The sequence below is a fragment of the Photinus pyralis genome, unplaced genomic scaffold (genome assembly GCF_008802855.1).
Source record: "Photinus pyralis isolate 1611_PpyrPB1 unplaced genomic scaffold, Ppyr1.3 Ppyr1.4_LG3a, whole genome shotgun sequence".
NCBI lineage: Eukaryota > Metazoa > Arthropoda > Insecta > Coleoptera > Lampyridae > Photinus > Photinus pyralis.
This window is the reverse complement of record NW_022170509.1, coordinates 12,779,970-12,803,239: the sequence shown is the minus strand read 5'-3', so window position 1 is coordinate 12,803,239 and position 23,270 is coordinate 12,779,970. Positions and strand designations below refer to the sequence as shown.

General features: G+C 37.5%; 2 protein-coding genes and 2 long non-coding RNA genes across 4 annotated transcripts; 1 reads left to right on the top strand and 3 right to left on the bottom strand.

Annotated features, from left to right (window-relative positions):
* Positions 1-10,182: 10,182 nt before the first annotated feature.
* On the bottom strand, positions 10,183-10,798 carry LOC116166041. The gene is made up of 2 exons (XR_004144249.1): positions 10,642-10,798; positions 10,183-10,578 (listed from the first exon to the last, which is right to left on the bottom strand). It is a non-coding gene; the product is annotated as an uncharacterized LOC116166041 (long non-coding RNA).
* A 3,875-nt stretch (positions 10,799-14,673) lies between these two features.
* On the bottom strand, positions 14,674-15,860 carry LOC116166077. Its single transcript, XM_031480910.1, has 6 exons — positions 15,799-15,860; positions 15,739-15,761; positions 15,529-15,690; positions 15,263-15,480; positions 14,899-15,061; positions 14,674-14,847 (listed from the first exon to the last, which is right to left on the bottom strand). The coding sequence occupies exons 4-6, from the start codon at positions 15,434-15,436 to the stop codon at positions 14,741-14,743; spliced, it is 444 nt and encodes a 147-aa protein (XP_031336770.1). The 5' UTR covers positions 15,437-15,480; positions 15,529-15,690; positions 15,739-15,761; positions 15,799-15,860; the 3' UTR covers positions 14,674-14,740.
* A 540-nt stretch (positions 15,861-16,400) lies between these two features.
* Positions 16,401-17,363, top strand: LOC116166078. Its single transcript, XR_004144256.1, has 3 exons — positions 16,401-16,540; positions 16,589-17,229; positions 17,282-17,363. It is a non-coding gene; the product is annotated as an uncharacterized LOC116166078 (long non-coding RNA).
* Positions 17,217-18,573, bottom strand: LOC116166076. Its single transcript, XM_031480909.1, has 2 exons — positions 18,055-18,573; positions 17,217-18,000 (listed from the first exon to the last, which is right to left on the bottom strand). The coding sequence occupies exons 1-2, from the start codon at positions 18,466-18,468 to the stop codon at positions 17,248-17,250; spliced, it is 1,167 nt and encodes a 388-aa protein (XP_031336769.1). The 5' UTR covers positions 18,469-18,573; the 3' UTR covers positions 17,217-17,247.
* Between the last annotated feature and the right edge of the window lie 4,697 nt (positions 18,574-23,270).

Below are 23,270 nucleotides of genomic sequence, written 5' to 3'. Positions count from 1 at the left end.
ATGCTCGAGAACATTTATTACGAGTGAGTAATTACCTTCGTGCATGAACATAATTATATATTTTTTGACAAACAATATCCGTTACATAAACGATCGAATAATGAGGCGATAATTTTGTATAAACACGTAGATGTCCAATAGAACATTTGTATTTAGTTATCTACTCCATGCATGCGCAGATTTTAACAATAAAAAAAAAAGTAAATTTTCTGTGATGTCCGTTTACACACGAAAGCTATTCGCTGCGAGAGGTGCAACACGTTTCACCGAGAAATCGTCGAAAGTACTGTTTGGCAGAAGGAAAGCTACGCTAATGTTTTTCCAAAAGGGGCGCAGGCGCCCAATAACAAGCAATTCCGCGGAAAGCTCAATGTGATAGTAAAGGAATCGCAATATCATGCGTATTTTGTGTTATTCTAGGTTAACGTTTACAATCGATAGCAAATTAAAATACCCGAACTTTTGAAATATTCAGGAAAGAATTGGAAACGAGCCAAAAATGGAAAAATCGAAAACTTATACGCCAGACAATGAATTGACTTTTTAAACTCGAGTTTAATACCTCCGATTTGGGAAATATAAAAGAAAAGTTTGAATAACTCCGAACAAAAACGTATAGATGGTGGGGATGATAAATTTGAGCTCGTTGTAATAATTTCTTTTTTCCAGGCGAAAAGAAACCCTATATAGAGGTGTTCGTCAGAGATTAATTTTGTTTAAATAGTGTAACTTTTTTAATTAGAATAACGTTACACAAATTTCTTTATAACGGGAACACACAAATACAAAAATGTTCGGTATTAGTTTACTTAACTTGCATCGGGTAGACTATCAATTATGGGCACTACATCTAGACGTTAAGGCAAAATATGAAATAAAAGTGAGGGAATTGGTAACACCGAAAATGGTGGGATGGCGTCGGAAGTCTTTTGAGTATGTTGGAAAAGTATTTTATAAAAGCCAGGTAAAGACGGGAGTATGCTTTCCCGCTTTTTATTTGTCGAAGGGCACAACACACATCAGACACTTCGACTGAGTGATTTACGAGTATGTATTCGTTTAGCTTTAGAGCTCGAAACAAATCAGTGAGTGTGTGACTTTCTCATCGGTGACTAAACTAAAACCGCCCGAGTTTGTCAACTTGGCACCGCTGTCTGGTCAATTGTCCCATAATGCAACTACAAATAATGATCGGGATTATGACACAAATAAACATTCCTTTACTATACCCGAAACAAATAACTATGTAATTGCAAGCACTCTGGTCACTACGGTACCTAAACATAACAAAGAAACATTTAATAATAAACATTACAAACGAATTCATATTATTTCTGAGTTATAATTATATTGCTCGTTTCGTAATAGCAAGCCAGAAGTTCAAGTGTTTATGCCCGAAAATTGTTCGCGGATATCCAGTGTGGGTATATGTCATTGTTGTATATTTACCTATATATTTTTATATAATTGTATATTATATTGTACCGTGTTTATTAGACCGGGAGATGATGACACTTTTTGTGGTGTGATTTGCTACAAGTATGGCGACCATTGAAAGGTTTAATTAAGTACTCCTCGAAACGAAAATGGTGCTAACTCTCTGGGAGTGGGGCCGTTATTGCGTGACGATTTTTTAAACATGTCGGAAAATTTAATGATTTTGGACAATTTGCTACACAAAATTCTGTGGATTTTCTGGTAGTCGGTGACAAAACAAATGACGGAAACGAAATGCCATACTTTTCCGGTGGGCCTTATAGCCCGCCATACTCATTTGAAAGTGTCGATTGTTTGTATTTTTTTTTGGTGATTTGCTACAAGCTCATTTTTTTATGAGCATCAAGTCCTCAATCAGTCATTCACGAAAATCAACCTGCCATACCGCAGCGACGGGCCCGCATAGCCGCCATACCGGCACAAAGATGTCATTTTTGTTAATAATTTTGGGCGATTTTCTACACCCTATAAATTTTTCCACCAGTTATTTTTATAGTCAGAAATAGAAATTTCGATACGCCATACCTGTGGCATGGGCCAATTATGTATAATATTTTTTCAAAAATGTAAGAATTTTCCGAAAATTTGGGCGATTTGCTACAGTATGGCACCAATGTTTCGTGACAGTTTGAGGTGTAATAAAAGTAAATATCAAGTTTCAAACATGAATCCCAGGCCAATCTTGTTTTATCACGAGATGTTATGTCGCTTAATATTCTCCGCCCCACTCGAACTTCTTAGTCAAGTTGTAGAGGTCCCGGTCGGGGTCGTTGTGTTCTGCATTGCATTCAATGGATCGCAGGTAGTAGATAGTAGCTGCCATCAAGTTTATACTATCCGCCATAAGTATCTGAACACCCAGTGACTTTGATCAATTTTGATAAAATTTTCAGGGCAGTGTTTATTTCGAATTAAGAAACGATGAAAATTTGAACATTATACAAATTAAAATAACACTAATATGAATTTTTATTTTATTTATTTATTTATTTATTTATTTTTTATTTTTTTTTATTTAGGACCCTACATAACTTCACCAGACACAGACACAGACACTAATCGTTACTTGATTTTAATCCGTGCGACAAGATACACCGACCATAATAATAATAAACGTTTAAACAAATATAGAAAACGAGCTCCTGGGTATGGCTATAGCATGTTCAAGACCAAATTTTGTACCTCTAAGTGCATATAGGTATCAAATTTCATTTAGATGCTTTCATAATTAAGAAAGTTGGCACTGTGCATCTGACATACCCATCAACATAATAGTCCTGAATATTACGGATGGAAGTTAACGCACACATATAATTATGAATTTAATTGGTTTATAGTCCTGAATATTACGGATGGAAGTTAACGCACACATATAATTATGAATTTAATTGGTTCGGCGACGACGACATGCCCACTACTGTCGGATGCCATACTGTAGCAAATCACCCAAAATTATTAACAAAAATGACATCTTTGCGCCGGTATGGCGGCTATGCGGGCCCGTCGCTGCGGTATGGCAGGTTGATTTTCGTGAATAACTGATTGAGGACTTGATGCTCATAAAAAAATGAGCTTGTAGCAAATCACCCAAAAAAAATACAAACAATCGACACTTTCAAATGAGTATGGCGGGCTATAAGGCCCACCGGAAAAGTATGGCATTTCGTTTCCGTCATTTGTTTTGTCACCGACTACCAGAAAATCCAAAGAATTTTGTGTAGCAAATTGTCCAAAATCATTAAATTTTCCGACATGTTTAAACAATCGTCACGCAATAACGGCCCCACTCCCAGAGAGTCAGCACCATTTTCGTTTTGAGGAGTACTTAATTAAACGTTTGAATGGTCGCCATACTGGTAGCAAATCACACCACAAAAAGTGTCACGATCTCCCGGTCTATATTTCGTCTGGTAGGATAAAATTTTCGAAAATCCTAATTAAGATAAACAAGGGCGGTCTCCTTTTCGTGCAATTAACATTCGTCATTAAATTTTATTAACTGTCGTTGGTCTATGTAACGGCATGGAGATTATTGTGTTATACGAGAAAGCGGTCAAGGTTGTTTTTGTTTACATTTTATTTAAACGTAGGAAAGTTCCGGGAATTTGAGTTTGGATTTATCTTTTAATGTCTAATAGCAAATTGATTTTGAAAAATAATGTGCCTCTATTTTGGCCTAATAACGTTAGTTTGTAGGATAGGTTTTGTTCATTCTTTTCTTTATGTGGACTGTAATTAAAATGAGAAGTACCTGTTTTGATGGTGTTTTGTAGTTGAGGCTGATTGACAGGATATACTCAGGGAGGGTAATGGTACAAATTGGGAAAATAGGTACCTCGCCTGTTGCTGCACCAAAACACGTTTTTAATTTTCTATTTTATCAAGGAGATGATTTAAACATTAGGTACACAAACTGAACCACACTCTCTAACGTGCCAATAGAGTGGCATATGAAAAATTGAAATTAAAATCGTTACTTTCTCATCCGTAATACATACTAAAAATTCCCCAAAACGCGTGTGTCAAAACTCTGCTTGTGATAAAAATTGATTAAGCAATGCGCATGCATAGGAAAGGTTTGATAGGTAAATCAAATAAAATAAAATTATTGTAAATAATTAACAGGTTTGCTTCTCTTTTTGTTGTCAACTGTGATGATTGGTTGTTGTAATTTTTATAATCGGAAGAAGGGATTTGCCTTAAATAGGACGTTAACACGAAAAGCGTCGCTTTTAGTCACGTTCAGCGCGGAACTACGTTTCGTTGAAGATTTAAATCGGTTTTCAAGCCAGTTCACCGCCGAATTACGGCCACTTTGATTATTCGCTTTTTGAGCCAGTTCATCGTTGAAGTTTGCTGACCGTTTATTTGAAGTGTAGCCACAGCGAGTGGTTTGTTCAACGTGTTAAGAAGTTTGATTGCCTTCCTGTCAACGTCGAAGTGCCGAGGTTTTGAAGTTTTAATTTTGGGAAACAGGAAACAAAAAGTATGGATTTATTTGTGAACGTCATTGGGTGCCCCCGAAGAGAGAAAATATTTTAATTCCCGGACTATGAATTTTTTTTGTATTTACTGTTTGTGTTTTTTTGTGATATCTTCTTTTGTCTCTTCAAGATTATCGCACTTTCGGTAGTTTTCACATTAATTTCCGTGTGTTTCATTCGACTTCATTTCTAATTTACCTGTGTTTTTATTGGATGTTTGCCGAAGGTCCATTTTAATTATTCAAAATTTTGCAGTTCAGTTTGGAGTTTAAGGTTTTGAGTTGACCCACTATCTGTTAGAAGTTAACAGTTTAACTGAGAGCAGGATCGAATCTCTCCTCTGTACTGGGAAGAAGTTTTTTGCCGTAATCATAATGAAAGGTAAAGAGCTAGTTAGGCTTTGTTTTGGTGTTTTGTGTACGATCTTTTTGGCTTACGGAGCAGTGCACACAGCAATATTTTTCCACATTTTGAAATTACATGTTTCTACTGTCAGCCATTTTTATTGATTGCGCTTGCACAATATACGATCAATTGCTTTAGCGCGATATTTGCTTGCACCACATACAATAATAATGTGCCCTTCCTGTTCGGATTGTATATAGTAAAAAATACTTTACTGCTAAATTGAGACTCCCTTCCAGTCTGCTTACTATCAATTATTCGGAGGCGCATATTCGATACAGTTATAATAACTCTAGCAATTTTTGTTGCCGCTTAACGTAGACGGCGTGGCGTGTTTTATTCTCATTTTATTTTATCTTCTGGGGTATTTCATAGAGAGCAAATAAAAAACTTAAATTGAAAAAGAGCTCAATGTTTCTTTGATATATTGAATTGCAGAAATCTGAAATCCCACGTCCTTTCATAAATAACGAAAGCAATTGCCCGAGACTTGTATAAAATTGATGTTCTATCTTAGATTACAGCGAGTGGTTTTCTCACGTGGCGTTATTTTCAACATGCATTAATTCATACTTGCAGCAATTGATATACTCACATTTTACTATAATTTCGCCCAGGAAAGCTATCGCTGTAGTCTTTAGTCTGTTTTATTTATATTGCACAGTAGAAAGCAGGCACCTGCCGTCATCACTAAGATATTTGTTACTTTACAGCTAGTAAAAATTTTCGAGTTTAATTTTATCGCCTAGGAGTTTTTTTAGAAATCATAATATAAAATAAAATTATACTCGACAAATACTAACGCACTATCTTTCATCAGGAAGCTGGCGATTTCGAGTCAAGATTCACCAGGATGACGCATAAGCGTTGCTTTCAACGTTTCATGGAGTCATTAAACCGTACCATTGACACAGGGATGGTAACTGGAGGATCGGGGTCTTTCTACACCAAAAATATTATTCTGGGATCTTAACAAAGTAGACTGTACAGAATATCAACCGGCGGATTAATAATGGGATGCGCGAGTTCAAACTGCGCCTCCACCTGGGCAAACCAAAGGGACGGCTTATCTGTGGTACTTTGGTACTTGACTGACTGCAAAATTAAGCCCTCGTCGACCTTGTCCTCTAACTCCAGCCGACAGTGTTGCTGCTCTAATTGCGCTTAATTATTAATTAATTAATACCCCCCTCTCTACGTCCCTAATACCTCAGGGTGACAACCCTGAAGAACCATATTGTGATCGGGAAAAAGCTGTGTTGAACTTTTGATGTTCTCGATTTAAATTAAAATCTAGTTTTTGAAAAGTCCTTCCTTTCGAAAATCTACGGTACACCGTTGTACCTTTATAGTGAGAGATTCGTCACATTTTACACGAGCATCAATTATTTCCCTTTGCTGTCTGTAGTCATTAGCATACCTTTATTGATTATAAAATTAAAGTGTACATTTTGTTAATGTAGTTGTGTTAATTACACATTTCAACAACGTTATAATTTATAGTGTGAATGTTAAAAACAATGAACGCACCAAAAAATATGCTGTAGTGGTTGTACGTAGTTCACACATTAGAACAGGTTAATATCTGTGATGCGAGATATAGGCGGCCGACAAGATGCACATTCAAATTTAAACGAAAGACTATTTCATTACACACCTTTATTTATATATCATTAAATTGCGGTTAATACAGCAACATTTTTACCACCAACCGCCTCTTCTTCCGCTCCAACCTCCACCACCCCATCCTCTTCCGCCCCAATCTTCGCCGCCCCATCCTCTGGCGCTTCCCCAACCACCGCCTCCCCATCCTCTTCCACCCCAACCTCCGCCTCCCCATCCTCTTCCTCCCCAACCTTCACTTCCCCACCCTCTACCGCCCCAGCCACCGATCCATACTCCTCCGCCCCAGCCTCCCAAGACAGGATTCGCGGATTGCACAACGTCTAAAATGTCCGCTTCTTCATGTCGAGGATGCGGAAAAGCGAAGTTTAATGCCAGGATGGCAAGTAAGACCAATGCCTGGAACGTAAATGCTTGGAGACGTTTTTATGTATAGTAAAAGAAATAGGCTGTTGTTGCCGCGTGAAAAATATCTTTAGATACTTACCCCCTTCAACATATTGACTTGATCTTTTGAATACAAAACAGCGGCAAGTACTGTAGTAATCCGTTCGACAATACCTAATTTATATACTCACGTGCAGAGACGCATCATAACGTGCTAATATATTACAGAAATTCCTATGATTACATTATGCAACGTTTACACAGAAAATTATAGATCTCCTGATTGCTTGCTGCGATAAACAAAATTTAAAAAATGCACCATGAGATTGTGTCAGTACCAAATTCGAGAAAGGGATATTTTAACCATCAGATGAAAGGGCTTAATTCACCAGTGGCGAAGCGAAATGGTTCCGCAATTTGGAGCCATAAAGCAATTAAATTTATATATAATATTTGAGAATTTAATTTAATATCGGCAAACGGCCACTAACTAACGTGTCTTATTCGTGTTTTACGATTTGGTAATTATTGATCCTATAACGTTATTTTTTTCACCAATTGATATTACCGATTTATAGTTTCGCTTAAGTAACTATTTGAATTATGATCCTATTTATATGTTTACGTCAGCTAGGTATTCTAATTGTAATCCACTAGTTTAGATGTAAATTATTCCTGTAGTAAACTTGTTATTATCTTAGTATAGCTTTCTTATTATAGTTCTTTGTTTTGCCGTTAGATGCCCTCCTGGTGTTAGTGGTTGCTTTTACTTACCTCTTTTTCTTGGCACTAGAGTGCACGCTTTGTACCTTTCTGCATTTAATGATATTCCTTCTGACATTTTTTTACCTACTAGTTGTATTTTTCCCCGCAGTGAATTCAGCCTTCGTGTTTGTTGGTTGTAAATTTTCTCGTTACTTTACTAACTTACATTTAATGAGTTTTGGCTTTGCCATATTATATTTGGAGTGGTTTCTCTTTCTCTTTGATGTGTGTCGTGGCTCCATTGAAACGTTTTTACGGATTTATATTTGCCTATGAACAATACGGGGTATGTTACGTTTTTACGCAGCATTTCTCGTGTTTTTTAGGGCTTTAACTTCCCTTACAGTTTTCTTTTTGTTTCTTATCGTTATTTTTTTTAGATTACCTTTTACGTTGATCTATCACTACCAGGATATTACGCATTACCCACATAATACGTGGATGATATAGCATTCTCACTTGGACCCGCCATCTTATTAAGGATTGGTTTTGGCGTGTCACAGGAGAGATGAGTTACAACTTTGGAAATTCTAACTGCATTGACCATGTGGATTCATACTCATTTCTGTTAGTTTGATTGCATTGTATCCTTCAGATTAGCTGTATTATACCGATATTAGTACTGTTGCTTTGTGAACAAGTTCTGACATTGTCGCAACTTTGTCCGAAGCCGATATCAACGACTTTTTTCAGTTACGTTACTTGTTTTACTTCGAAGAATTTCCTCATACCAGTTCATTTACATTGTGGGTTGATTAGATCAATAGAAATTTAGATATTTGTGCATCATAAAGTACTTTTCTTGAATTTATCGTCATGTTTATGCTTTATTCAGTTGTGGTAAGGATAATCCGTACTTGATCAAAATTTTGCTTTTGGCATTTTAATTATTCATTTATTCTGATAATTAATTACAGTTTAATGTCCAATTGCCTCTGTGTCCGACGTTAGAATTGCTATTTCGCAATATTTTATGTGCCGCGCTATTCACTACCTCTCTTATTTGTTTGTTTGTCTTGTTTTCTGTTACGGAAAAGGCTGAACGCGCCCTTCTGAGTTCAGACGGACGTTAAGATCAGAATGTAAGGGTAATTTTTATTTCGTCGACTCCTTGATTAACGTTTGATTACATGCTGGTTTTTTATATATTCGAATTGTAATTATTACATTTGCTTGATATTCGCTTAACGGTTATGGCTACTTTATTTTCTGCGGAACCCTGTGTTGATATTAATATATATTTTCTCTGAGTACGTGTCCCCTTTTACTTAAAATCAATTTAAATTTATTCAAACACTGACAAAGTAGATCTATATATTCCAGTGTACTATTTGTAATATTTTTCAGACCATTCATTAAATTACCCTCGATTGTGACGTCAATTATTGTTTATGTTATATCCCTATCCCGATATCCCTATATCAAGTATTTTATTCCTTTAGCTTTTTAAAACCCGAACAGGGATCTCTTAGTGTACCTTCCCCCTTTTGGTAAGTATTCTCTCCTCTCTTTTGAAGTGACTAAAGACTAAGCGGCGCCTATCTAGTTTAGTACAGTTCCCTTTTTGCTTATTTTTACTTTATCTGCCCTCGCGGTTTTTTACTTCAAACCCCAAGATACCATTTTAAATAACATTATAATAGCTGTAGAAACAACAAAGTCGGAATACAAGGGTCCCGGAACGGTTAGGAAGGCGTCTGAAGAGTTTTATTAACGTTTATTTTCCCCTCGCCCCTCCAACAAGTGGCGTCCCGTTTTCGGGCCGATTTATTTTTAATCCTTCGCGACGACGAAAACAAGAGGATAAATCACACGGGAAATTGCGCAAGGTAACGAGAACGTACCGCTTACTTTTTCCATGTAGCAGTTGCAACAGCTCGTATCGCAGCTACGAGGCAGCCGCAACGGGTCGTCCTCCAAGTGCCAATCGCGCGTAACGGCAACGATGACGTCCAATCCTTCGTAGACGCAATTCAAATCTTTGAAGTACTGCGAGCGTGTCAGCGAAGATAACGTGCTCTGAGGGATCACCATGTTACTTTAGGGGCCCGCAAGACCTGGTGGCAGAGTGTAAAAAGCACTGTTACAACCTTCGCTGAGGCAACTGCGCTTATTGTTCTGCCACTGCTTTTAAATAAATGACATTTGGCGTCTTACCGACTTTAAATTTTTTTGTTTTGCGGGAAATTCAAACCGTCCGCAGAACTTTTGGATCCCCGATATACCCATAAATAAAACACTAAGTATGTGGTTTTAATAATCATGATTCGTTCAAGGTATAAAAGTTTGGAACACAAAATATCGATGAGTAATGAGTAGAAATTTTTCTTTTATTCCAAAAGATGTTTTGTGGAAATAATGCTTCATAAACAGGGGCCAACTATGCGTAGGTACTAATTTCGAAGGTAGTTATGGATATTGTGTTTTCGTTATAATGAATTGTGATTGATCAATCTTCACAATTATTACTTCGTGGCCAAACCTTCATCAAAGGACTAGCGTTGGGATGTGTGTGTATTTCTTTTGAGTTTTTGGAATTTATTTGTTATTGTTGTTAACTTATTACAATGCCTCATCGTGAAGACACTATTAAATCAAAATAACTTAAACATATCTATGTAGTAAGACGAACACTATACGTAGACACAAAGTTAGCGGACATTTGTACGAAAGTTAATTACATCACATAACTTAATTTTAACACATTCTACTACCAATGGTGGTGATGGTGGCCTCCCCAGCCTCCATGATGGCCTCCCCAACCGCCGCCCCATCCATGGTGATGGTGATGACCATGGTGGTGGTGATGATGATAGTGAGGATTTGCAGACTCCGCGACGTCCAGAAGTGCGAGCGCTTTAGGTTGAGGATAAGGTATAGCGTACGTTAACGCAAGTATGGCAAGTAAAATAAATATCTGAAATTATTGACGTAAACGTTGATAAGCGATTTTGTCAAAGAGCGTAACAGGATTACTCACCGAGCGCAACATGTTTACTAAGTCTGTTTTAAAATTGGTCGAGTACTGAAATTTTTTGAATAATACTTGTTTTATATATACCTGCGATTGTAGGTTCAATACAACTTGCTAATTTATTTTCGGAATTACCATGATTGTTTTATACACATGTTTACACGTAGGTACGTCAAATTAAGGATGTTATTCTTTTTGTTTGATGGACTAACGAAATAAATACATTATGAGAATGGTTTAATGTTGAATTGTATTTTAATGTGAGTGAACTAATTTTTAAATTAAGAGTAGGTTTATCCCCGTTTACTTTTATAAAGTTTGTTGTCAAGGTTTTTGTATATTTCTGTGTCAGATTATTGTTTTATTCATAATAAATTTACAGCTACTCTAGTGTTACTACGTCGTTTTTCTACAAGGTGTTTCATAATATATGCGTAGGACTTCAGGATGTGATGCTCGTCCAAAAATTTGAAAAAAAGTTTCTATTAACCTACTCTCTAAAATGTAAAATTTTCGAGATACAGGGTGTTAAATTGAAAAAAATTTCGTTTTTTGCGAATATCTCCGGAAGTGTACTCGAAAAAATTTAATTATATTTGAAAATCTATAATTCAGTGCAGTGCAGTCGTTCAACCATATACATGGTGCTATATGAAACTCAAAAACTTACGGAAGGATAATGCACAGGCTTGGGAAGGATAACCTCATTGTGGAAAAGGGGAGTTGTTTGATCTTTGGCAAGCAGAAAGTAGGGTTGCCGTTGCCTTCGTCAAAGGTGATAGGTTAAGCGCTGATAAGTTTTTGGAAGTAATCAGTACGACCAACCTAGTTGTTGTGTTATCAATGTCCGAACTATAAGGTATTTGGTGCCATTTCGTCGATTGCCAAATTCTGCAGTTCTCCAATTTGTTTGGCGACAAACGGCCTTTGCATCTGGGTAGTTGTCTTGATGACCACAAGTAGATTAATTATTAATTACAATGGCAGAGGCCAAAGTCTTAGAGTTAGGTTGTAAATAACCCTTGCCTTGGAGTACACCAAATTTGAGCATTGTGGCTGGTTCAAAAGAGCCCGGAACTTTCCCTGACATGACTTCTGATGAGGAGTTTGAATCCGAACCTGATGAAGTTGCAGGTCCTACTCACTTTCTTTCAATTTCCGAAAATTTATAAAGCCCAACCTGTGGAAAAATGGGGATAAATGTTCTGGGGATCCAAAAGGTATATCAGTTCTGTCTCTTCTCGACCGAAAGGAGGAGCTGTAAAGCAAAACGTGTCTGAGAGTAAACTTTTCGATTCCGCTTTAGATTTATTTGAAGGTAAAGTTAGGTTATGGTTATAGGTCGATCGTAACGAGGTGCCATAATTGATCCAAGTTATCAGTATTATTGTGTAAGTACTTTTTGCCTCCGAACTATTAGGCCGATACCTTTTCAGGAAATTGTGTCTAAGGTCCAAGTTCCTAACGAACCATTTATAGAATACTTTTTCTGTATGAACACTTTATTCTGTCAGTATGGTGACATACCCTCATCTGACTAGATATGTTAAGGAACCTAGCTCCATTTTACACCGGAGGTAAAATCCATAATAGCATTGGAGGGGGAGTGAACGTAGAAATTAAGATATATCGCTCCGATCAAGCACCATCTCGTCGCAGTGATTTGTCCGCTGTTGAGCCTGAACTTTCTTGTGTGGTTGTCCCTGTTATTTCTGATGCGAGTGCGTCGAATTCGAGGGCTGGGCCAAACCCCAGTGAGGTAAATTGCTGAAATTGTCTGAAGAATGATCAACTTGCTAGATTGTGTGATAGACCTGTAACAGTTTAGTTCATTCATATTCAAATTTCAAAATTACCGCTTGCTAGGTTAGGTAGGATATAGGTGAGATGGCGTCACTTGTACGCGTGTTTCTTTCCTCGCGCAGAATCGCGTTATTTTTTCACTTCATTTCCGTTTTAAAGCCAACGAGGTTGTACTTGTTGTAGAGCGTGGCATTGTGAATTCTTCTTAAACCAGTGGGTAATATTTGCCATCATTCACGTAAAATCTCTGGCAATTTTACCTCTTCATTGGCGTTGTCGAGTAGTGTACTCAGAAGCCGTTTTCTCCATTGCGAGGCTATATATCTGGTTGAAGTTCATCGCCCTACCTACATGTAAGTGAAATGGCGTTGGTTTTCTTTTACGTTATGTTATCTAAAATTCTTTCAGATTCACAATTTGAGGTTGGATAATTCCCATATTTCATTGATTTAAGTATTTTTCATTACCCTCCTGACGATTTCAGGTATGTTATTAAAAATCTCGTCAAGGGAGTGTTACATCTTCATTACTTTTAGGGGGTCCATGTAGTAGATGAATTCTTGTACCGGTCAATCCTTGTACAGACGAATCCTTGTATGGTATAGTTTATAGTATATCCTTGCACATTCTTGTGGGCGGAGGACATTGACCTGGCATAATTTTGGGATAGTAAATGAATTTGCATCTTGCGAATATTCCGGAGTACGAACACCTGTTGATTGCCGGCAGCTATCCGGCGTACCACCGAGTAGATAAGCGCTGACACCTAAACGATACCGGGAGCGACCAGCTGATTGTGGAATTTTCGGAAGATACGATCTTTTACACAACTTTTTTTTATTTGCTTCAATACCGTTGATCTAGTGTAACCTTCCGACGATTTATGATTGGAGCTTTGTATTTTGTTCGCATCTAGTGTTTGAGGTCGTGGCTCTCTTCAAGAGCAACGCACCTGTATTTAACGTATGGGTAAACGAGCCGGCTACGAGTAAGCTATTTTTGGCCCTTCCGGCTCATATAATCGTTCCGAGCGTTGTAGCTTGGGGTTTGTTTTTGTGTTACAGAACTGGAACTTCGAAGGAGAGCTCTTTTTCGGAGAAGACAGCGTATGTGTTATTCAAGGTAAGATTTTTAATTTACTTGTACCCAGTGTTGCCTATCTGAGTTGTTATTCGGGTTAACTTAATTCAATCTTGGAATCCATTGAAATCTTAACTACATTTTTGCTCGATCATTGTTGTAGGGGTCTGGTAACGTAATTATTAGGGAAGTGTTCATGAATTTATTTGGGGATTATTTTTGTCATTTAAAGTATTTGTTATTGTCGTATTGAAGATACATTTTATTTGCCGATCCTGCACCGTTTTGCCAGGATTAATAAATCAGAATTGCTCGTAGTGAATTTATTATTTGGCTCTCTTGTGTTTTCCCAATTTCTATACAGGAGAGGTCAGAATTTGTGCAAAATTGGGTGGCGCTCAACTAATCATTTCTAGTAACTACCAAAGATCAAAAACTTATGTTATATGCCCAAACGAACAAACCGCTGTGGAAGATTCTCATCTCGAGCCCTTCTTTTAATTAAGAATCTGAGCTAGCTGGCCGTTTATGCGGCGGGGTTTGAGTTTTACAGCGCCGAACTAACCTCACGTTATAGACCGCTTAGAAAGCACTGCTTTACTTGTGGTATCTTGATGTTACAGCACGTAAGTGTCCTCGCTACCAACCTAGGTCAAAAAATGGGTAATGGAGTGATTGTGGCGGTAAAAAAAGGATGGATCATGGAGATTCTGTCGACTTTCGTCCGCTCAATAAAGTTACTAGGTGCGACGCCTACCCTTTGCAGTTTGTTTCGGACATTCTAGATCGTGTATGGGATGCCAGATTTCTAACCGGTTTGGACATAAGGTCAGCCTATTGGCAAATTCCTCTTACCAAGGATTCTAGACCATTGACAGCTTTTACGGTACCGTCACGTGATCTTTGTCCCCATATAGCACTATGGATGTACAACGTACATAGTCAATTGAATTTGGCATTTTACATTGTACGTCCATTTTTGTACATTGTACAAAATATGTACGTCCATTTTTAGTCCATTTGACATAGCCCTGTACCTTTAATGTATGTCCATTACAGTACGTCCATGGAACATACATAGAGGTAGGTACTTAAAATGTACAAATTCTGTTATTGTCATGGGTGCAAATTAAGGTGCAAATGAAAGAAGAAAAAAACGAAATTCAAAACGATTTAATTGAAGTAAATATATGATACATAAATATATATAGGTTTATGCAATTCACACGTTTTTATCCTTTCCCCTTTCCGCACAACGCCTTATCCATTTAGATATATTTTGCTCTATTTCATTTAATGTGGTATCCTTGAAAATAGTCATACAGGCTTCTGCAAAAGAAAAATGCTACGGTGTGTTCCAATGTAATTAAATTAACTTACTTATTAGAAGGTCATCGAGTTTTAGCTTCTGAAAAGATTCTTTTTTCCTCCTGCCTTGAAAACTATATACAGCACCACAGAATTTGTTAGTTATTAACTTCTCCATTGAACGAAAAATAAAATTGTATACATTGGTGCCTCCAATTTGAGAAAGTTCTTTAACCTATAATTTTAACAAGTTTTAAAAACCTAATTTATGGATTATTGTACTAGATTCGTGTGCCATCATTAAATGACGAATTATGTTGGTCATTTTAAATTTTCATAAACACGTAGGAACAACTGCTATGAATGTTATACAGGCATGTGACACAGGGATCTAGATCTGTAAAACAAAATATAATGAAACAAATGGTCTACGTACTGCTTTTTGCATTAGTTGTGCATCACATAAATAATTTTCTAAGTTTTGCATCCCTTCCAAATTGTTTACCGGCAAATATTCTAAATTGGTGAACATAGATTCGTTTTCTTCAACCGTGACATTAACTTCTTTTGATTCCAGATTCACGAGGCGATTGCCCAAATCTGCCACCATCGATTGCAAAATGTTCTGCTTTCGAATTATCTGCTGTAAATAATCTAAAAGAAACGTTTTCTTAAAGAATATATTTAAAAATTTCAACATACTAATAACTGTTTTCGAATCATCCTCATTTGACCTGTTTTGGCGAATTATTGCTTTGTTGACGTTATTTACAGTAGTTGTGGGTAATGAAATAATCTGTGAGTTGTTCGTTTGCTTATTAATGCGAGTATGCAGTTTTTTAAACTCGTTGGTAGTGGACTTTTCTGAAAGATATGCAATAGGTGAATACATTATACTAAAGAGAAGTGTACCTGACCGATACTGAGATTGGAGTGTGGATGAAAAGCTGTAAATTTTTTTGAAGATTTTTCTTTTCCGTGATGATGTCGCAACTGGTTCCAAATCTGACTGGGACTCTAAATCTGAACACTTTGTAGCGAGCAAGGATTTTTTATCGGCTTCTCTGAAAGTACCTAAAACATGATGGTACATTTAAATTACTTTTTAGGCTATCATCACAAAAACGTTGATTTTGTGGTCGCTTTTGCGGCCATAAAGTTTAACTTTATTGTACGCTTCTGTCAAACTTTACTTTATTGTACACATCTGTCAAACTGTACTTATTTGAAACTGATGTGTGAGGAACAGTAATATGTTTGATACAAAGCGTCTATCTGGTCTAGCCCCATCAAGGATTGGGCCATGGCCACGTGCGTTTTTTTTCATTTTCGGACTTGTAGGAATGTTTTACACTATTTTGCATAATCACAGTGTTCACATTTAAAATTATAGTTTGACGTTTCAATCTTTGCGCATGCGTTCTCGCCCTAAGTTCGCTTGTCGTTGTCAGTTTAATTTTAATTAGCTCGTACACTGTACACTCATACTGACCTGAATGAAAAATGAGGTCGGTGAGCTTAATCATTCATGATATAATTCATGGAATTTGTCGTTTTCTACATGATCACGAATGCTGCTATAATACGAAGCCTTAAATTGTACCTTCTTTTCCGTACGTTCGCTCTATTCGACTGCAAAAGTGAAGGGTGCATTCGCCACAGATGTGACTGGTGTTAACATAACCTCAACATTGCGGAAACCTAACGAAAATCAGTAATTACGTTTTATTCCCATAAATCGAACTGCATTCGCCTGTTTCAGTATTCAACTGCAAAGTATCCACAACTATAAGTAAATGTGTATCCAAACCTAATGGCACCGAATCCAAATAGTTTTAAATCGCACCGGTCCTCAAGTGCTTTTACTAGGCCAGACCTTGAACTTCTCAAGAACCCTGTTGTTTTCAACGGTGATCGAGGGTGTGAAATCAAGGCAGTATCAGCAGTGTCAGTCCCAACTAGCAGGGACCTACAAACGTAACCTTTCATTATTGTGGTATCTGTCGAAACTGCTAGCCTTGACTGGACCAAATCCATCGAACAGGAAATTTCACTGAAAGAGGAACTGTGACAATCCATCTATTCTAAAAAATTAGCATTGATTCAAAACTGCAGCTGCGCTTGTGTTCTCGGAATGTTTCCGAATAAGAAGGTTAACTAGATTTTCTTTTTCAAGTTTTCTTCGGGAACCTCATCATTTTGTAATGTATTAGGTATAATAAAACTTACTAAGTATATTATCTAAAGATTGCATCATATTTCAAATTTTGATCAGTTACTATAAAAAATAATTTTTATCAACGTTCATTACAACACGATGGTGATAAAGCATCATTATCGCCCAACGACAACCTAAGAAGAAAAGAATATGGAACAGAACAACGACCTACATCTAAGCTATAAGTATTAATATCTAGGTACTTAAGTACTACTATTGTTAATATTAATATTAAAGGTACACTGAGTGCAATTTGAGAAGTGGATGCCACTGAAAGAGCTTGAAGAAAGTGCTTGATTGCTTAATGAATTGTGAATGTTTTCCGTAAGATTCTCAGTTTCTGTGGTCCTACTGGTGAGGCCAGTGGTGTGAGTGGGAACCTGAGAAGTTGAGGGGCCAGTGGTGTTCATAGGAAGCTGGGAAGTTGAAGGGCCATCCCTGCCTGTCAAAATTTTGCTTGAAATTTCCATTTTGCTAGCCATGGAATCTTCTATATATCCTTCTGCGACTGTTGAAGAAACCCATCCACCATGGCGCTTCAACATAAGGATATCTCCCCCAGCTTCAACTAGTAGTGAGGCTGAACTCCTTCGAAATGAATGGCCGGTATAGTTGGTGAAGTTTGGTATTTTCAAATACTGTGCAATTAAGGATGGTATCTTCCCAAATGTATGGACTCCCACCACCTGTGTAGAGCATTTTCCATTGCGGTAATTTATAAAAAACGTGTTATGTGGTGTATGTGAAGGTCGCAGGACTAAGTACTTTCTAAAAAGCTCTAAAACATGTACGGTTTCCAGAATTTCGTCAGTGATTGTAAATATTCTTTTTTTGCCGGTTTTTGTTTGCGGGATGGTGATTACTAACATGTTCCCCTTGTCTTCGATATCACATATGGACATTTTTCGTAATTCGTCACGCCTGCATGCTCCAGTTATTCCAATTATCATGCAAACCTAGACATATAACGTAAGAAAAGCCTAATTATGATGTGAACATCCTAATAATACCTTCCACATTAAATAAGTCATGTCAGGAGCTTCCAACAAAAATTTGTTAATATCGTCCCTAGTAAATATGGCCGATTTCTTGGCCAAATATCCCCTGCTTTGTTGTTTCAAAAATGCTACTACTTTTGGAAATTTACTAATGTCAATGTCGTTTTTTACAATTGTCGTTGCCTTTACCATTGAATACAAAGACCATAAAGTTGAGGCTTTGCATGATTTGGCCTTTTCAGAGAAAAACGCCAAAAAAACATTTTCAGTCCAATGCTTGATTTTTTTCATCTTGCACCACTCAACAAAATTTTCATACTGTTTCATGTAAAGTTGTTGTGATTTTGCAGGGAGCAGACTTAGGGTCGCAACGCTTGCAGCTTCCAAAATTTCATTTGGGGTATCTGAATTGTCGCTATCACTCATTTTGATGCGCACAAAACACACGCGAAGATGCTAACTATTATAATTACATATGACAGGAAATGCTTTGTTTTTAATTGTCTAAGATAACTATGATTTTTAGAAAAAATATGTTTATGAGCAAATTTTTGAATTCTTTTTTGATGATCGCCTAAAAAATGTTGTGTGCACCTTGGCCAAAAGTGATTTGTTAGGCCTCATCTGAATTGCGGCCTCGGCTACCGCCTCGGCCGCAAACAGCAGCTTCGGCCAAAAAAGATCACTTTTACGGCCTTGGTACACAAATAACTATTAAATTACAGAACAATAAAATACCATAAGTGTTATTTCTAAATGCTTGACATGGAAAAACCGTCCAAGTGGTGGGATTTGGTGGTTCACTTTTAATTTTTTGGGGTATTGAGTTCCGTGTTCGTTTGCCTATTGTTAATGCATTGCTGTCAGTTCTCGGAGTGACCCTCAGGCAACTCCACGAAGACCAACGAACAAACCAAGTATAAAACTAACAGGTTATGATACGATGGAGGTTACGATACACATGCCTTGCGGTATATACAGGGTGACAATTTGAAAACTTACCACCCCTCATATCTTAGTAAATAAACGAGATATTTAAAAAAATCAAAATCCGTTTCGGTAATTCGGAGGGGGAATCACAATGACATAGTTGGCGACGCACCCCCTCCAACCCCTGCGCCCCAGCCACCCCAACTTTTAAATCTTAAATAGTGACCCCCATGTGTGATACGTCGTTGGAAAGCTCTGAAAAAATGCTTTCCAACCATACCAAATAGCATTACATTTAGGTTAGTAATTATCGCGCAAATCAAAAAATAAACTAATATGATACATTTGAAATCTGTCGTATTTAAAACGCAACCGGCGAACATAGACGAACCAAGACAGATAATAATTCAAGAATGTCAAAATATTGCAAAACCAACATTTGAAAAGGTTCGACAAGAGTTTGAGAATAGATTAGAACTGGCCATCAAAAATGAGTTGCTGTCGAGTCGGCTTTGGAAGTTCAAGTTAAATACGATTTTCCATGTTTATTTTTTGATTTGCACAATAATTACTAACCTAAATGTAATGCTATTTGGTATGGTTGGAAAGCATTTTTTCAGAGCTTTCCAATGACGTATCACACATGGGGAGTTACTATTTAAGATTTAAAAGTTGGGGTGGCTAGGGCGCAGGGGGTGTGAGGGGGTGCGTCGCCAACTATGTCATTGTGTATCCCCCTCCGAATTACCGAAACGGATTTTGATTTTTTTAAATATCTCGTTTATTTACTAAGATATGGGGGGTGGTAAGTTTTCAAATTGTCACCCTGTATATTATAACCCTTCCAGAGTATAAAAATTGAAGTTTAGTAAAGGTTAATGGTTAAACATGATGCACAAACTAACTATCCTTCCTATCAAACTAAAAAGGATTAATTAAAAAAACATGTTTACATACCTATTAAGGCGCAGCCGTCACACAAAAAAAGACTCGTATCGGCAGCAGACAACGCGATTTAGTGACAGAACACTTAGTAGTTTGCGCGAAGAATCACAAACGAGCCGCGAGCGGCGACCGCATGAATCAGTAATCGCGTTTTGTCGTATTTCTTCGTTGACCGGGAAAAACGTTACAAATATTTGGCGGAAAAAAATATGTTAATAAAAAAGATAAACAGTTAGCGGCGCAAACTGCAGACAATCATCAGATGCTTAAAATACATTAATTATAAAATAATTATCGATACGTACTGATCCCATCCTACAATGTACGTACAATGTACATTACAAAAAGTACGTCCATTTTTGTACGAACATAGGATGTACATCATTCGTCCATAGATGTATGTACGTATAATGTACTTAAAATGTACGTCCGATGGACAAAGTGTGCTATATGGTAGATAAATCCTACATTTAGAAACTTACCGTGATAAATAATAAAAACCTATTATATAACTATTAGAATTCTATTTCATGTATATATCTATATATACGCTGTAACGCAATTTTAAAAAGAAAAGGAAACGTAATCCCACATCAAATGAATGTTAACTGCATAAGTTAAAGTTAGCCACATTGAAGAAAATGTCGTTGCACTGCGCAGCCGCGTGTAAATTTATTCCGGAATTTGAACATACGTCCATTGGACGTCATTTGTGAGTACCTTATGGACAACTTGTTAATAATTCCATAAAAGGGAATAGTTGGACGTCCAATGTACGTACACTTTTGTTACATGGACGTCGTAACCTAAACTGGATCAAATATGGACGTCCATTGGAAGAGCTGTGTTGTGTGGGTCAATTTAAGCGACTTCCTTTTGGGTTGTACACAACAGCAGCTACTTGGCAACAACTAATAGACCGAGTGATGGGGGTAGATTTGGAGCCTTTCTGTTTTAAATATCTTGATCATAAAATAATCGTTACTCCTACCTTCTACCTACGTATTGCGGTTTTGGCAAAGTGTTAGGGCGCTTAAAAGCTCCGAACTAATCCTGAATAGGGAAAAGTATCAATTTTGTCGGAGTGAGCTAAAATACTTAGGGTATGTCGTCAATGAATATATCGATCCGGAGATCCGCTACTCTTAATATCCCTATACCAACTATGGTTTCTGAGCTTCGAACTTTAATAGGAACTGCAGCGTGGTATCATCAGTTTATTCCGAACTTTTCGACTTTAACCACTTACGGATTTTTTAAAAAAATCTTCAAAATTTTAATAGACTAAGACGCAAGATGAGGCGGTTAACCAACTTAAGAGTTGTTTAGTGTCAGCTCCGATTTTTTCATGCCCAGAATACTGATTGCTATTGCGGTTGGTATAGGGGCAGTGCTAAACCAGGAGAAGGGAAAACGGTCTCGCGTAAATATTCTACGACGGAACGTGAGTGCCTGGTAGTCCTTTGGAGAATTGAGAAATTATGACCCTATATTGAGGGTAGTAACGGTTGGACATTCTACCAACTCTATTGTTGGCCAAGGATGAAGGCCGACATCTCCAAAAATGTAGGTGTCCTGTGTGTCTCACTAATAAACCCGAGCGGTAGAATCCTGCAGGTCAAATGGCTATTAGGAAGGGTGGTTAAAAAGCCGTTCCAAGTAATCTCCCCTTATTCGCCTGTTGGTTAGATTGAAGCCAAGGGTGATGGTTGATCTGTTCAGTAAATTGTAACTGCCCCGCTGAGAAACGCTACTGCGAAACTTATCTGCGCTGCTGTGGAGGACCAGTGGTTTCTGATGTTTGGTCAATGTGAGATTCTTATTTCAGATAATGGTGTGCAGTTCCGTAGTGCTGAGTTCCGGAAATTACTAGGAGCGTATGGGGTTAAACAGATCTTAACAGCGAATGACCATACTCAAGCGAATCCGACCGAGCGCGTGAATAAAACCCTTCAAACTATGCTTAGGTGTTATATTAAGGACAAGGAGAAGGAGAAGCAGGATTGGGATAAACATATGTCAAAGTTAACGTGTGCTATTAGAACACAAGTCCACGATGTGACTGGGCATACTTCTCATTTTATAGCTTTTGGCAGAGATTTGTCGACTAATGCATTAGGGGATAAGGCACTTGCAGGTGATTTTGAAATTGATCGATCGGAGGATAGGGACATTAGATAAGGGGTACGATAAATTTTCCATTTTCCAGGAAATTTGACCGATAAGTATCCTCGCAGGATTACGATGTTGTGCACGGGTGCACCATCCTCTTGAAACCAACAGAGTTGCTAACTTTGGTTTTTTTTAGTCTCGACCATCGTTGTATTCGTAATAAAAATGATACTCATTACAGTATGTAAGTTGATGATGATATCTCCGAAACGAAACGTTGTATTAAAAACCTCTCAACGTAAGAAAGTGTTTTTAAAATTTGTTTTGTATTTGTTCAAATAACATCAGAAAAAAATAAAAACAAAGTCGGCAAATTTTGATTTTTCTGGCATATGTTCGGATGTAATCTGAATTTTCTGTTTTTTTTAAAGAAGATAATGAGTCTTTAATTGCGCATCTTTTCTCTAATTTGACCATCTTCGTATCTTCTATGGTTTCGGAAATCTCTATGATAGGCATCCTTATCTTGGACACAGTTTATATGCTCATTACGGTAACGTCTACGCAAATTTTCCTGTGCAGAGGTCACGATGGCTAACCTGAAACACGATGCCATGCTGACCAAGGGAGAAGGTGATATCAGTTTTTGGACGATCACCATATATGCTCAATTGCCCATGCCATGTTATGACGATCGTGAGATCTTTCGTGTATACGCTCTGTCCTTGCGCAAAGTGCGGAAGAGCCCGTCAAACACCAGGCATCACAGCAGTGGAGACAATACTTCACCTTGCCTGGCGGACATCTTCTGGTAACCGAGGAGCTTATCGCCGGCGCCCGGATTGACGATGAGGATATATTGATCTTAATGGATCGTTTTGAAAAATTGTACGTAATACAGATTTACAACAATAATGTCAGGATGCCCGCAGATGTAGCAGATATAAATGAACTTGTTGACAGCAATTATTCTGATGAATTCGAGGATGAATCGAGGAATGAATTAGACTTACGAGCTTACTCAAGTGCAGTAAAAGATGTTTCTATATTTGTAAATATAAATGTAAATAATAAGCGAATGGTTATACGAATATCATCTTTTTGGATACTGGACAGCAACAATGGTAGAATAAGTACTGATCGCCTACGCCGCATCATTACATCGTCAAAGGGAAAAGGAACAAGCCTAATGTTGAAGTTGAGGAATCTGAGAGCAGAGCGCGGTTGAAAACAAACCAGGC